This window comes from Egretta garzetta, unplaced genomic scaffold (genome assembly GCF_000687185.1).
Source record: "Egretta garzetta isolate BGI_Z169 unplaced genomic scaffold, ASM68718v1 scaffold190, whole genome shotgun sequence".
Lineage (NCBI taxonomy): Eukaryota > Metazoa > Chordata > Aves > Pelecaniformes > Ardeidae > Egretta > Egretta garzetta.
The window spans coordinates 3,516,769-3,529,155 of record NW_009258272.1 but is presented as its reverse complement, the minus strand read 5'-3'; the positions used below and the strand labels follow the sequence as shown (position 1 = coordinate 3,529,155).

The 12,387-nt window shown below is 45.8% G+C and overlaps 1 protein-coding gene across 2 annotated transcripts in view; it reads right to left on the bottom strand.

Annotated features, from left to right (window-relative positions):
- Positions 1 to 11,898: 11,898 nt before the first annotated feature.
- TNC (tenascin C) overlaps positions 11,899 to 12,387 on the bottom strand; it is a 47,685-nt gene continuing 47,196 nt past the window's right edge. For both annotated transcript variants that reach the window (XM_035890087.1, XM_009634911.1), the window contains one exon: positions 11,899 to 12,009. In XM_035890087.1, the coding sequence (XP_035745980.1) occupies positions 11,899 to 12,009 (111 nt within the window). The remainder of the gene's footprint in view (positions 12,010 to 12,387) is intronic.

The window sequence follows — 12,387 nt, the reverse complement described above, 5'->3', positions numbered from 1 at the left end:
ATTTCTTTTTTTGAAAAGTGTTTGTTTTCTGTGCTTTATTTTTTTCCAGGAAGAGATAGCTGAATCTCAGAACTGTTGCACTCCAAACTCTTAAATGCTGGCAGTGCTTATTAGCTGCTTGCTCAGTGGAGAATATTCTTCCTTATATAGGCCGTTCAGAAACTAGGTCAGAGGATTAACATGAGTAGTGGTTGCTAAAAATCCTCTTTGACAGCCTGCCTTCCTATATTATTTTCTCACTTTGCCCATTGCAGATGCCAATGCCTGCCAGCTTCTCTCTTGATTTCTCCTGGGGGGAGCTGTGATGACCACAAAAGGTAGCTCCGCTCCCTGCCACCACCGCAGACTGGGCAAACACTCGCAGCCGGTTGGCCTGTTTGGTGTGTTTGACCCCTGACAGCAGTTGTCTTCCCAGGAAGGAGAGGTTGTTTTTCAAAGAAATGTGGCAGTGCCGCACCAGCCTAGGCACTCAGTTGATTTGTCAGTGGAAAAACATCTGAACAGAGATGCCTTCATGTGCTAAGGGATGGTGTACCCAGGATACACTGCCTTCGCTTTCTGAAGGTCCTATTCTGAGAAGAAGGCAGCTGGGCTCAATGCCAGGCAGGGTGTCAGATGCTCACACAACAGTCCCCCTAAAAAGTGACATCTTCTCCATTGGAGCTTCTAGGAAGTACTGCGCCGCAAATAACAATAATAATAACTGAAGCCTTCTGTGAAATGTTTGCACTGAAACTCCACGGATTTTTCTTGCTTTTAGGCACCGTTGTTAACTCGGACAGATCAGACACAATGCATTTGTGCTGATGGGATGTTTCTTGCCATGCTGTTTACAGGAGATAGATAACATCTTTCTGTGATATACACACACACACACATATATATTAAAAATACATATACCCACACATATTCACATATGCTGATCACCAATAAAAGATATATAAACTATCATTATACACCCACTTGTCTGAAATAGAAGTGATTTCCTAGCAGGAACAGCACACACTATTATCATATATTCACTTTATATACACTCTTAATCTGATTCCTAATCTGTATGCACCTATCTCAGAACTAAACTGATGTAAAATAAGACTCTCAGTATGGGTTTTTATCTCTCTAGATGCCCACTTAGCAAGGTGCTCTTAGTTCCAGAAATGCCAAGTGCAGAACAGCCCCCCAAAATCTGCTGTGCGTTCGGTACTTTGGAAATCTGACCACCTTGGAAAGAGCAAAGTCCTAACCATAGGTTCTGGTTTTGCAGTTAATCATGCAGCCTTCAACTGCAAAATAAAGCAGCTGATGCTTCTTTGGCCAGTAATGTATGCAAAGCTCATGGGTTTTTGCTACAGAAACCTCGAACTCTCATCAGGTGTTTGTTTTTCAGTGGGAATAAAAGTTGCTTGTCAGCCATGTGTATCCTTTCTGTTATTTCTTCTCCTGATCCATTGTCTCATCAAGTGTACAGACAACTTACCCACTTTTAATGCCAGCACTAGCTGTTCAGGCACCTGGGCATGCTGGGCTTTTGCTTTCTTGCTATATTCTAACTCCAGGCAGCACATCACTTGCAGCTATCTGGTTTTTTTGCCTTTGCGGTAGAGCTGAAGCGGTATTGTCATTTTTACTGCCTCCCATTCAGATGAAAAGTTGCTCTCCGGTCTCAGAGGTGCCGTGTGTCTCCATTTTTGCTGTACTGTAAAGTTCCATGGGTATCCACAGAGGTACCATGGCCAGGTGGTGTTTATTCAGTGTTTCAACTAAGACAAAGAAAACAGACTTCTCCAGAACCTGGTATGCTGCAAAGCCTCCCAAATCAATGCTTTATTGAAATGGGAACTTTGATAAGAATTGCCAAACTGTAGCAAGGAGGAGAGCTCTAAAGGCACAGATTGTTAAAATCCTTCCCTGGGAGAAGCAAAACTTTCCAGCTAGGACCATTAAACAAAGCTAGAAGTGCACGATTACGGTTCCTTTACTTTGATTACATTCCCCACCTGCGCAGGCCTTAGGCACACGAAGCAAGCTCTGATCTGGGATGAATCCCTCCCAGGACAGAGACACCTCTTTGGTTCTTCCTTGCTTTTCTTCTTCTGTACTGTACTTTGAAGCATATACATGAGTGAATGAACTGATTGCTACAGAAATCAGAGAACTCCTACTCATAAACACACTAAACAAGAAAGAAACGTGCTTTTATCACACCAGCAGAGGATTGGAAGGGGTTATCCACCAAAATGTTTTGCAGCATTGGTGATCTCTGCTTGCGGGTAGTGTGGGGCTGGTGGGACTCAGCAGCCCCAGGCCATGGCTAGCAGCTCGCCAGGGCTGATGCTGAGATCCTGATACCGGCTGCCATCCGCAGCCTTGGTGGTGTCTGCTCCCCTTCTAAACTGCAAGAAGAAATACTGAAATTTATCCTGAGCTGGTAGAACTTTGGGGGTCTCTATACCAGTGATGCTCAGCTGAACACCTCCCAGCCTTGTAATGAGTATATTTCTATATTTGTGTGTGTGTGTGTGTGTGTGTACGCACATGCTGTTCATGTGTACAGACACACACTCTCTCGTGCAGAATCAATACGCCCTAGTACAGATGGATATTTGTGGGCAAATGCATAGAGAGGCATGGCTAGTTTCTGTGTATGCCTAGGTATACACATATATGCATATGTATATGCATGTATATCACCTTTTGAAGTACAGCTGGCTCACTGAAGGCTGGAACTATTTGGCAGCTCCCAGCAGTGCTTCCCCTGCGCTTGGAGCTTTATTTAAACCGCTGGAAGAAGGAAGGCTGGCAGGGTGCAGCACATTAACCCAGCCTCAAAAGCTGCTGGGGAGAGCCTTCACCCTGGCAGAGCCACAGCCCAAGGACTTCTACAAACCCAAAACAGCCCACAGGAGCCTGTGCAAGGCAAACAGGAAAGCAAGCAAGCTAAAGGGACTGCACCCTGTAGCACTGCAGTGCGGGGTGGCGCAGAAGTGACCAGGGATGTGGCACCTGAAGTGACTTAGTACATCCTCCAGCACACGGGAGTTCACCAGGGGAGTTCCCCGTCTGAATTCTTCCCTTGGGCTGATGACATGCTCGTCTGCCTGCACTGGCGCATGTGAGTGTCGCACGCCGTACGCAGAGCAATCCCGCGTCACCTTGCAGCGAAGCGAGGCGCTCCTACGGCGCGGAAGCAGCACCTCGTCAAAGGGCTGGGCTTCAGCTCTACAGCCAAGTGAGCCGAGAAGCGTCTGGGACAGGGGAGATGGTTTGGGGTGGAGCAGGGCTTAGAATTGAGGTTTTGCTCAGGGGAACTGAAATTTTAGCAGCTGAGAGCCCTTAACCCATTTCAGTGAGAAGAGTCCAGAGCAGTGGCTGGAGCTGCATGTGCCTGGAAAGGCTTTTAGAAAGCAAAGCGCAATCGCAAATGTGAAATCAGGGTATCCCCCCTTCTTAAGCCCCTGCCCCAGGTATCCGTGTATCCAAGTGTAGCCATGGCTGGAATATATTCACACCCCTAGGGCTTCAGGGGAGGCTGCCTGGGGCTGGTAGGAGCCTGCCAAAACACAGAGCTGCCGCCTGTATCATTGGGCTCACGAACCTGTTATTAAAGAAGCATCTGCAATTAATTTGCCTGGTGCTCCAGCACTGCAGTAGGGGGTGTTATTTCCAGGCAGCCTGGCCACTATAAGGTAGAGGATGAGCAGAGATTGTACTCAAAACATAAAAATTGATATCTCAGGGGTCTAAGCTCATTTTTACTATTTATTTTTTAGGAAAAAAAGTCTAAATGGTTCAGGGTACTCAGCATATGATGGATTTTTTTTTTCCAGTTTGTCTCAGCCAGTTTCACTTCTTGGCTCTGTCACAATGGACTTGAAACCTCTCTGTGGGGACCACTTCAAACTTCCCCTGCAAAATCTTTTTCTAGGGAAGATATAGCTATTTTTTTTGTGTGTGTATAAGTATCTTCTTTGCCAGCAGCATCCTAGTGGTGTCCCTCAGGTGTCAGTACTGGGACCAGTACTGTTTAATATATTCATCAATGACATAGACAGTGAGATCGAGTGCACCCTCAGCAAGTTTGCAGATGACACCAAGCTGAGTGGTGCGGTTGACACACCAGAAGGATGGGATGCCATCCAAAGAGACCTGGACAAGCTGGAGAGGTGGGCTTGTGTGAATCTCATGAGGTTCAACAAGCCCAAGTGCAAGGTCCCGCACCTGGGTCGGGGTAACCCCCAGTATCAGTACAGGCTGGGGGAAGAAAGGATCGAGAGCAGCCCTGCTGAGAGGGACTTGGGGGTACTGGTGGACGAAAAGCTGGACATGAGCCAGCAATGTGTGCTGGCAGCCCAGAAGGCCAACCGTACTCTGGGCTGCACCGGGAGAAGCGTGGCCAGCAGGGCAAGGGAGGTGATTCTGCCCCTCTACTCTGCTCTGGTGAGACCTCACCTGGAGCCCTGCACCCAGCTCTGGAGCCCTCAGCACAAGAAGGACATGGAACTGTTGGAGCGGGTCCAGAGGAGGGCTACAAAAATGATCTGAGGGCTGGAGCACCTCTCCTATGAGCACAGGCTGAGAGAGTTGGGGTTGTTCAGCCTGGAGAAGAGAAGGCTGCGGGGAGACCTGATTGCAGCCTTTCAGTACCTAAAGGGGGCCTACAGGAAAGATGGGGAAAATCTTTTTAGTAGGCACAGCTGTGACAGGACAAGGGGTAATGGTTTTAAACTAAAACAGGGTAGGTTTAGACTAGATATAAGGAAGAAATTCTTTACAATGAGGGTGGTGAAACCCTGGCAGGGGTTGCCCAGAGAGGCGGTGGAGGCCCCATCCCTGGGAACATTCAAGGCCAGGGACGGGGCTGTGAGCAACCTCATCTGGTTAGCGGTGTCCCTGCTCCCTGCTGGGGGGGTTGGACTGGGTGACCTCTAGGGGTCCCTTCCAACCCAAAACGTTCTGTGATTCTATGATTTGCATGGAAACCTAGAGCATCTTGACAAAAAAGTCCCAACGCTTCCTAAAGCTGAGACTTTTACAACTGGTTTGATGAAAAAGTGGAAATGATCTTTTGAGAATAAATTTGAATGGTTGTGCTTTCTAGTGACACAGCTAGGAATTTTTTTCTTCCTCTTGGACAAGACACGATCTTTTTCACATTATTCTCCTCGCTATTTGCCAGCTACAGAAATAGAGGGCCAGGGCTCCAAGTAAAGTAAAAGTAAAGAGGCAGGGGAAGGGCGGGGAGGAAATGAGCACTTTCAGTCCTGAAAGTAGTTTCGGTTTAAGCAGTGGACAAAATTTCAGGTTAGCTGTTGTTTTTAACCTTTTCTGCACAACTATAAAAAGGGGGATGCCTTAGGCAAAGGGAGCCGCATAAGTACCAATGAAAGGGATTATCTGTACTGAAACAATCCGTGTGCTGTTTTTTTCCCTCCTAATCTGTCTATCTGTCTTGGGCTCTTTCTCTCTTTCCTCTTTGCAGCATTGAATTTACAGTAAAAACACAGGAAGCTGAATGATTTCCTCTGAGGAAAGTACCTGACAAAGGGGTGAGCGAATAAAATCATCAGGCCCTTTGACTTCATCACTACCCATGTATCCCCAACGGTTTCAGGCACAGACGCTACCTTGCAATGAGATGCCTTTGAAGTGGTTTTGCCAATGCGTGGCAGGCAGGAGGTACGCCAGGCTTGGCTTTTTCCCTGTGGCAATCCAAGCACAGGGAGTCCTGAACTGGTGAATAACAGCAGCTATTAGTTACGTTGCATGTTGCACACCACAAAAACCAACCCTCTTAACCATCAACACACCGTGACCAGTGGTCCTTCTGCACACAGTGCATGGGCTTTGGAGGCTCCTCTCCATAGACAGAGACTGAAAAGTGTGAGGCTGGCTCTTGGGAGCTGCAGTGGGGTTCTAGGCAGGGAGAGGCAGTCTGCCAGCTCCTGGCAGTATGGCAGAGCCACAGCTGCCATTTCAAATCTGTCCCCTCTATTCCTCACCACAGGCTTCTGAGAAACCAAGTTGGGGAAGCAAAATGTCAGCACTAAGGGATGCGTTTTTGGGCCTCCTGCATTGCCAGACCGCTTTGAAAAGCTCAGACCAAACATTTGCAGCTTCAGAGGTTCTGAAGAGGGACTTTTACCCTAAAAAAAAAACAAACCCTTATCCTCAATGTCACCTAGAAGGGCACAAGTGAGTAACCTCAGATACCATCTCACTGAGACCATGAGTTCCCCACACTTTAAAAGTGACTGAAAGTGAAGTGGGTTTTTCAGCTTGCATGTGTCTGAATGTAGGAGTAGAAGGGATGAAAGACAGACGGAGACTGTATACTTGGGTAGAACATCAGCTGCTTTGTTTAACTACAGTGCAAAAACTTCCTTGATCTTTCATTTCCAACTCCTATTACCTCCAGAAAACCTTCCTTTAAATTACAGAGGGGTTGAAATGCCTGCATGTGGTTATATTTTCCTGCTCCATCCTCCACTTGGGATGTCATTTCTACTGCAAAATGAAATAGGACTGATTCATTTTGCAGAAGGAACATGACTGATGCAAGCCCGGATGGAGACTCATTCTCAACTGTGTGGAAATTCCTCACCAAGGTTGCTAGTCAAGTGAAAACCTCTTCACCGTACAATCATCAGGGTTGTGGTGCTGCTCCTAAACTTCTTGGGCTGGAGCCAGGAACAGCTTGTGAGCAGCTGAGGATGACCCAGAAAGCCAGAGATGTTCTTACATTGTCTTTTTATTCTTTTTTTTTCTGAGAACTGTCTGTCCCTCTCACCTAAACCAGCTGCTGCTTCGCCACAGAGAGGCCATGCTATTCTCTAGAATGAAGTCTCGATTAAGTGTTTTAGTGTTTTTTTACAGTAGGCTGTCAGCCCTCCAAGAACAAAGATCATATGTGCAGCTTTTGCTGGTATTTGCTTGCAGTCTCTTGGTGACAAACCACACCTTGTTTACCAAGACAAACATATGTTGTATGCCCTCGACAGGCTGAGATTTCTTTACCTGGTGAGGCTGTTGGGGAAATACCCAGGAAAAAGGCATATGAACAAAGGCAAGAGTCAGGAGAGTTTCTGAGCAGGCTTTTTTCAAAGAAAATTATAAGGCAATCCTCAACAGGGGATATCCCCACCTGGAGTGCTAAAGCTGCTGAAGGGTTCATGTCTTTTATTTTTCATTTTTATAGGTTTTTTCCCCCACTTCCCATAAAATACTTTTTTATCATTTCGCCCAATCATTTTGTCAAGATCCTATATTTGTAACATTATATGAAGGTGTCTCCTATCTGCTCACTACTCCCAGCCTGCTGCAGAGCCAGCAGCAACCAGCCAAGCACCACCTCAGCAATCCCAGCCTGGTTCCTGAGGCCTGTGTCATCTTGTCCACATCCCTGGAAGGCAGAAGTATGAAGTGGCAAGGTCGCCATGAGGCTGATGCCACCGCCTTGCCATTTTCTGGGTGGAGGATCAAGCTGCTGCTTATTGATGACACCTAAGCATTTCTATTCAGCTTTCCTTTCTACTAATCAAGGTCTGACAGAGAAAGTTCATTAGGTTAAGCACAAAGAATGCTTAAAAGAAGAAGGAGGAGAAGGAGAAGGAAAGAAAAAAAGAAAAAAGAGAAAAAAGAAATAAGAAAAAAGAAAAAGAGAAAAAGAAGAAAAAATAAAAAGAAGAAAAATAAAGAAAAATGTACTGCTCCTGCAGAATTTGCAGATCTCAGATTTAATGTGGCAGCTGTGAGAAGGTTTTTCAAGGCTGCAGTTTTGGATTCAGGCAGTGAAGACTGGGACCAGCTGGGTAGAAGGGGCAGCCACTGGGTCGCTCTGTACTCAATTCCTAGCTTTGCACTCGTTAACTCCCAGTTATGCCCAACCCTTTTTCAGGCAAAGCAAGTCAAACTTGTAATTTTGAATGAAGTGACATCCTTTTACTGAAAAGATGGGAAATAGAAGGTGTCTTCTGTTACAGACCACTGCAATAATTTGGGCTACTTACTAATGCAGGCTTGGGCAAGATGCCCTGGTTTTGTGGTTACATTTAGCCCAGCAATAGGTGAGATCAGTTCCCTTGATCAATGAACAAAATGGAATAGCATCAGGAGAGGAGGTAAGGGGGGCTGCACCCTAGAGGGTGACACCTAGACACCCTAGAGGGTGCAGCAGAGGAGGGTGCTCTTCTGGAAGTATCATCTGTCACGTCTCATGTCACACTGGAGTGCTGCGGCTTCTCGGTCAGCCTGGCTGCACTGAATTGAGAAAAAACCCCACCATTTAGTAGTCCAAGTCCCACAGAAAGTCAGAGGATTTAATAAGCTAAAAGCTGCCATCAACTTAAGCCTCAGTCCCCCCAAATTACCTATCCAGCTGTCTTTGCCCAACTGGCTTGAGGTGCTCACCTCACCCCCACTTAAGAAATCCAAGTCTGAGATCTTGCTAGGGCTGCAGTGTGACTAAGGGTCTGTGCAGGGCTGGGCATGCACGTTGGCTGGAGGAGGGAGGATGGGTGCAGCGGCCTTTGAGACCTTCAGTCTTGCTGCCTAAATATTTTTGAAGCCCTTTCTCTCCTGCCTCCTTGACGCTCCCAAACCGCTTCATCACGTTAAGTATTATCAGCACTAACGTGCCTTATGGTTGACAAACCAACCAGACAGCAATTTGGTGCACCCTTGGCAGGTTTGTTAACAGATTTCAAAACCGGGTCTGTTTTGAAGCTGTTCTCACGAGTTGCAATCAGGAGTGGGGTGGGGGGAGAAAAAAGCCAGAGAGCGAATATCCCTTACAGCATCCCATGGTGGAGCTGTTTGGTACCGAATCAAGCTTGCGTCAGCTCCGAAGGGTGTTTTGGCATGTGTTACTTCAAGGATTTGCCAGTTTCTCTCTTGCAGTAGTAATCATGAGAAATACCAAGCAGGGCATCTGTCAGTGATTAATTACAGGAAATATCATCTTCCCTCTGTGCAGCATGCTCGCGTCATTTCTGGAGCGAGGTACAAATCTGAGCCCGTCTCCAGCAGCCCTGTTTGGATCTGCCAAGCTAAAAGACATCACAGCCAAGATACAGTCAGCTTTGTGATGTTACTAGAAATGAAGAAAAAATTTCATAAAAGTGAATCCTTCCTCTGAATGACTGCAAACAGGCTGCAAGGGCTTTCAAGTCCCCAGTTAGGCAGATTTTAGTGCCATGTCCTAATAACTTGGAAAGCATCTTGAGAGTGGAGCAGATTTCCTCATTACTGGATTTGCCCCCTTTTATACTGCCAATCATTGGCTTTGACAAACACCAAAGAAAGGCTATTAATTACAGAGAATGATTTTAATATAGTGCTACAGCTCAGGCCCTTGCCAGTGCTCTGGAAGGTCAAAGGAGAGTTGTGTTCCCTGTGAAAAACAAAGAATACTCACTGGTTATAACTGCAGTTTGAGAGGGGGGGGAAGAAAGTAAGTCAAACTACATAAAACAATATTCATGGAGAAAGCACATAGGAGTTCCTCTCTGACATGGGCTTTTGCTGTGACCTAGCTCCTGCAAGCCAAAAATAAACTCTTTCTCACAGCTGTCCTTGCAAAGTTCCTGCTGCGTGGCCAGAGACCTCTGCTGCAGAGCCACCAGCACCAGCTCAGAAGCTCAGAGTGCTGGACTCCACCAGAGGAGAAGACAACAGTGAAGAACAGCAGCGTCGGGACAGACGCCAGATACCTGCAAGATTTCCAACTGCTGCCAAACAGAGCAGGCACAGAGCAAGACAGACGGACTCCATGTGCCATCTGCCGGTAGCCAGGCTTAAAACGGCTGAGGAAGAGCGAGCCGGGCTGCCAAGAGGTGCTGGAATAGAAACTGCATGAGCAGACCTAAAATGTTTTACTAATTCTGTTAGGAACTTCTCCCACTTCCCCAGCCAGGCATTGCCTGTGTAAATCCGCCGCACCATGCCTGTGCATTGCCATCATCTGTGGTCCCAAGGTCTGCTTAGCGATGAGTTGCTTGCTGTGTGAGATGGTTCCTGGGAGATGCATTATAAATACCTACAGAAACTGGACATTTCTGGCATGCAGTTGCTGAGAGTGACTACTAACAAAGCCCAGAACACAGGCTTTGATGCTCCTGTCTGCAGCAACTCCCGCTGTCCTGGGGCGCTCTCACAGCAAAGCTGCTCCCAGTGCACCCCAGCACGGGGGTGCCCCATGGGGCGATTCCAAAGTTTCAGTCAAGACTGTGAACAAGATGGCCCTGGGACATAACCGTTCCCAAGGGCTAACATTCAGCTAAACCTCAGAAATTCAATAATTGAAGGATTGCAATTAAAAATAATAAAAATATTAAAAGAAAAAATATATAAATTAAGAAGGTGGGACCTAAGGGTGAAGGGAAGCGATTCCCTCCTTCCTTCTTTTCCTCCCTCCTGATTTTGAAGTTTTTTAGAGATATTTCCTATGCACGCACATTTTTTACACCCTGTGTCAAATCAACAATAAAAAAAAAATTAATAATATAAAATAAAACATAAAATAAAATAAAAAATAAATAAAAATAGTACTCCCCCCTTACCTAATAGCTACCACTTCACAGTCTTATTCATAGAGCTGATCATATTGGCTCTGACTGAAAGCATCTTCTTTCCAAGCCACCTTCCAGTGATAGTCAAGGAAGGGGCTGAAACATTTGCTCTGTTTGAAAAGTGCAAGCTTGAAGTAGGGCAGAGAGACTGGGTTAAAACAAAAGATCTTTTATTGCCTTCAACAGAAGAGTATGGTACAGAGGAACTACACATAGGTTTCATTCATATAAAAAAAGAGTGCCCTTTATTTACACAAGTGTTCCAAGATGCCAACGGTACCTAACAACTCTGCATTTTCTTTGTATTCTTTTGTTAGTTTTTCCCTCCTAGACAGAGCAAGCATTGGTCAGTAACACTTAGAAAAACAGGTAAGAAGCTTTTGGGCAGGAGAAAAAAAAAATCTGTTCCAAAAGAAACCAAATCCTTACGGGCATTTCACTGCAACAAAGCCAGCAGAATACTTACAACTATCACTGACAAAAGGAACGGTTTTAGGTATGGGCTCAGCAGCCTGATCATTCTCAGCCTTTCTCTTCCTTCCCCATCTAAGTAAATATACCCTGGACATGCACAAACTCAACATGTATGAAAAAAGGTAGAAATTTATTTAAAAGTAATTGTGCTTTTATTTATAAAAAAAAAAATTTACAATCAGACACTGTCCTGCTGTGTTTCCGAAAGCATGGTTCTCTTACAAATGACAAAATTTAGCTTATTATTATTATCATTATTATTATTACTTTGTCATTATATTAATAATATTAATCTTATGCTTAAGTTTAAAAACATACTGCTTTCCCCTTCCCATCCCCTCCTTCTCTGTGGTACTTGATATGTATAAAAAAAGGCTTTCCAACGACAAAAAAATTTCAATTATAACTAATAATAATAATGATAATTATTCGTACACATTTCTGTGTGTAAAATATGGCTGGTTCTAAAACAAACTCCCAATGTACAAAACTGTTCTCCCTCCCCTATCCTGGGCCACCAAAGAGATAGTCAGACTGTGGAAGAACTTTATCCCAGAGGCTTTCTGAGAAAGTAAGAAATTAATCAAACAACATACAACCCTTGAGATCGTTGTCTTTGGCGTGGAGGACGTTACGGACGGGCAGCCGGAGCTGCTCTGCTGAAAATGCTGGGACGCTTAAGGCTGGTTTGGACTGCTGCAGAAGCCTCTGTTCGGCCAAGGGTCACTGATGCTTTGGTACAACGACCAGCTCCTCACACCCCACCACCCCAGTGATGCCAGAGGATCCCCCCACACCCCCACTCTATATCCCTCCCCCCCATTACCCTACCCATAGCCCCCTCAGCACCCCCAGGGCTTTACGCTCGCTTTCGTCTTCCTTCCAGGTTTCGGAAGCTGGAGGGTCTCAGCTTCATCTCTGCAAACTGGATAGAATATTCATGGCCCTTCCAGTGGAACCAGTTAACACCCTGCAAAGACAGAGATGAAGCATGAGAGATCACACATTCACTTCTCCTGTTGCCAGCCTTTTCTGTTCTTGTTTCAGCTTGCAGGCTGTTTTCTGACTTGGGAACAGAGGCACAACAAAGTAGAGGGGCTTTGGGAAGCACAGGACTCTGGCCGCTAGCGTGCAAAACCTGTACAAGCCAACCCACATGCTGTCTCCCCCAGCTCTCATTCTTTGCCTGGCTTTCATGGCAGGAAGAACATTTTGTTTCAGATGTTGAAAACTACGGTTGTTCCCCGCATGCTTGGGATATTCCCTTGGAAAATCATACAAACCCATCAATATTTCACCAGCTGATATTAAATTCTTTTTTTGTGAGCAACTGCCCATATCTTTCCCT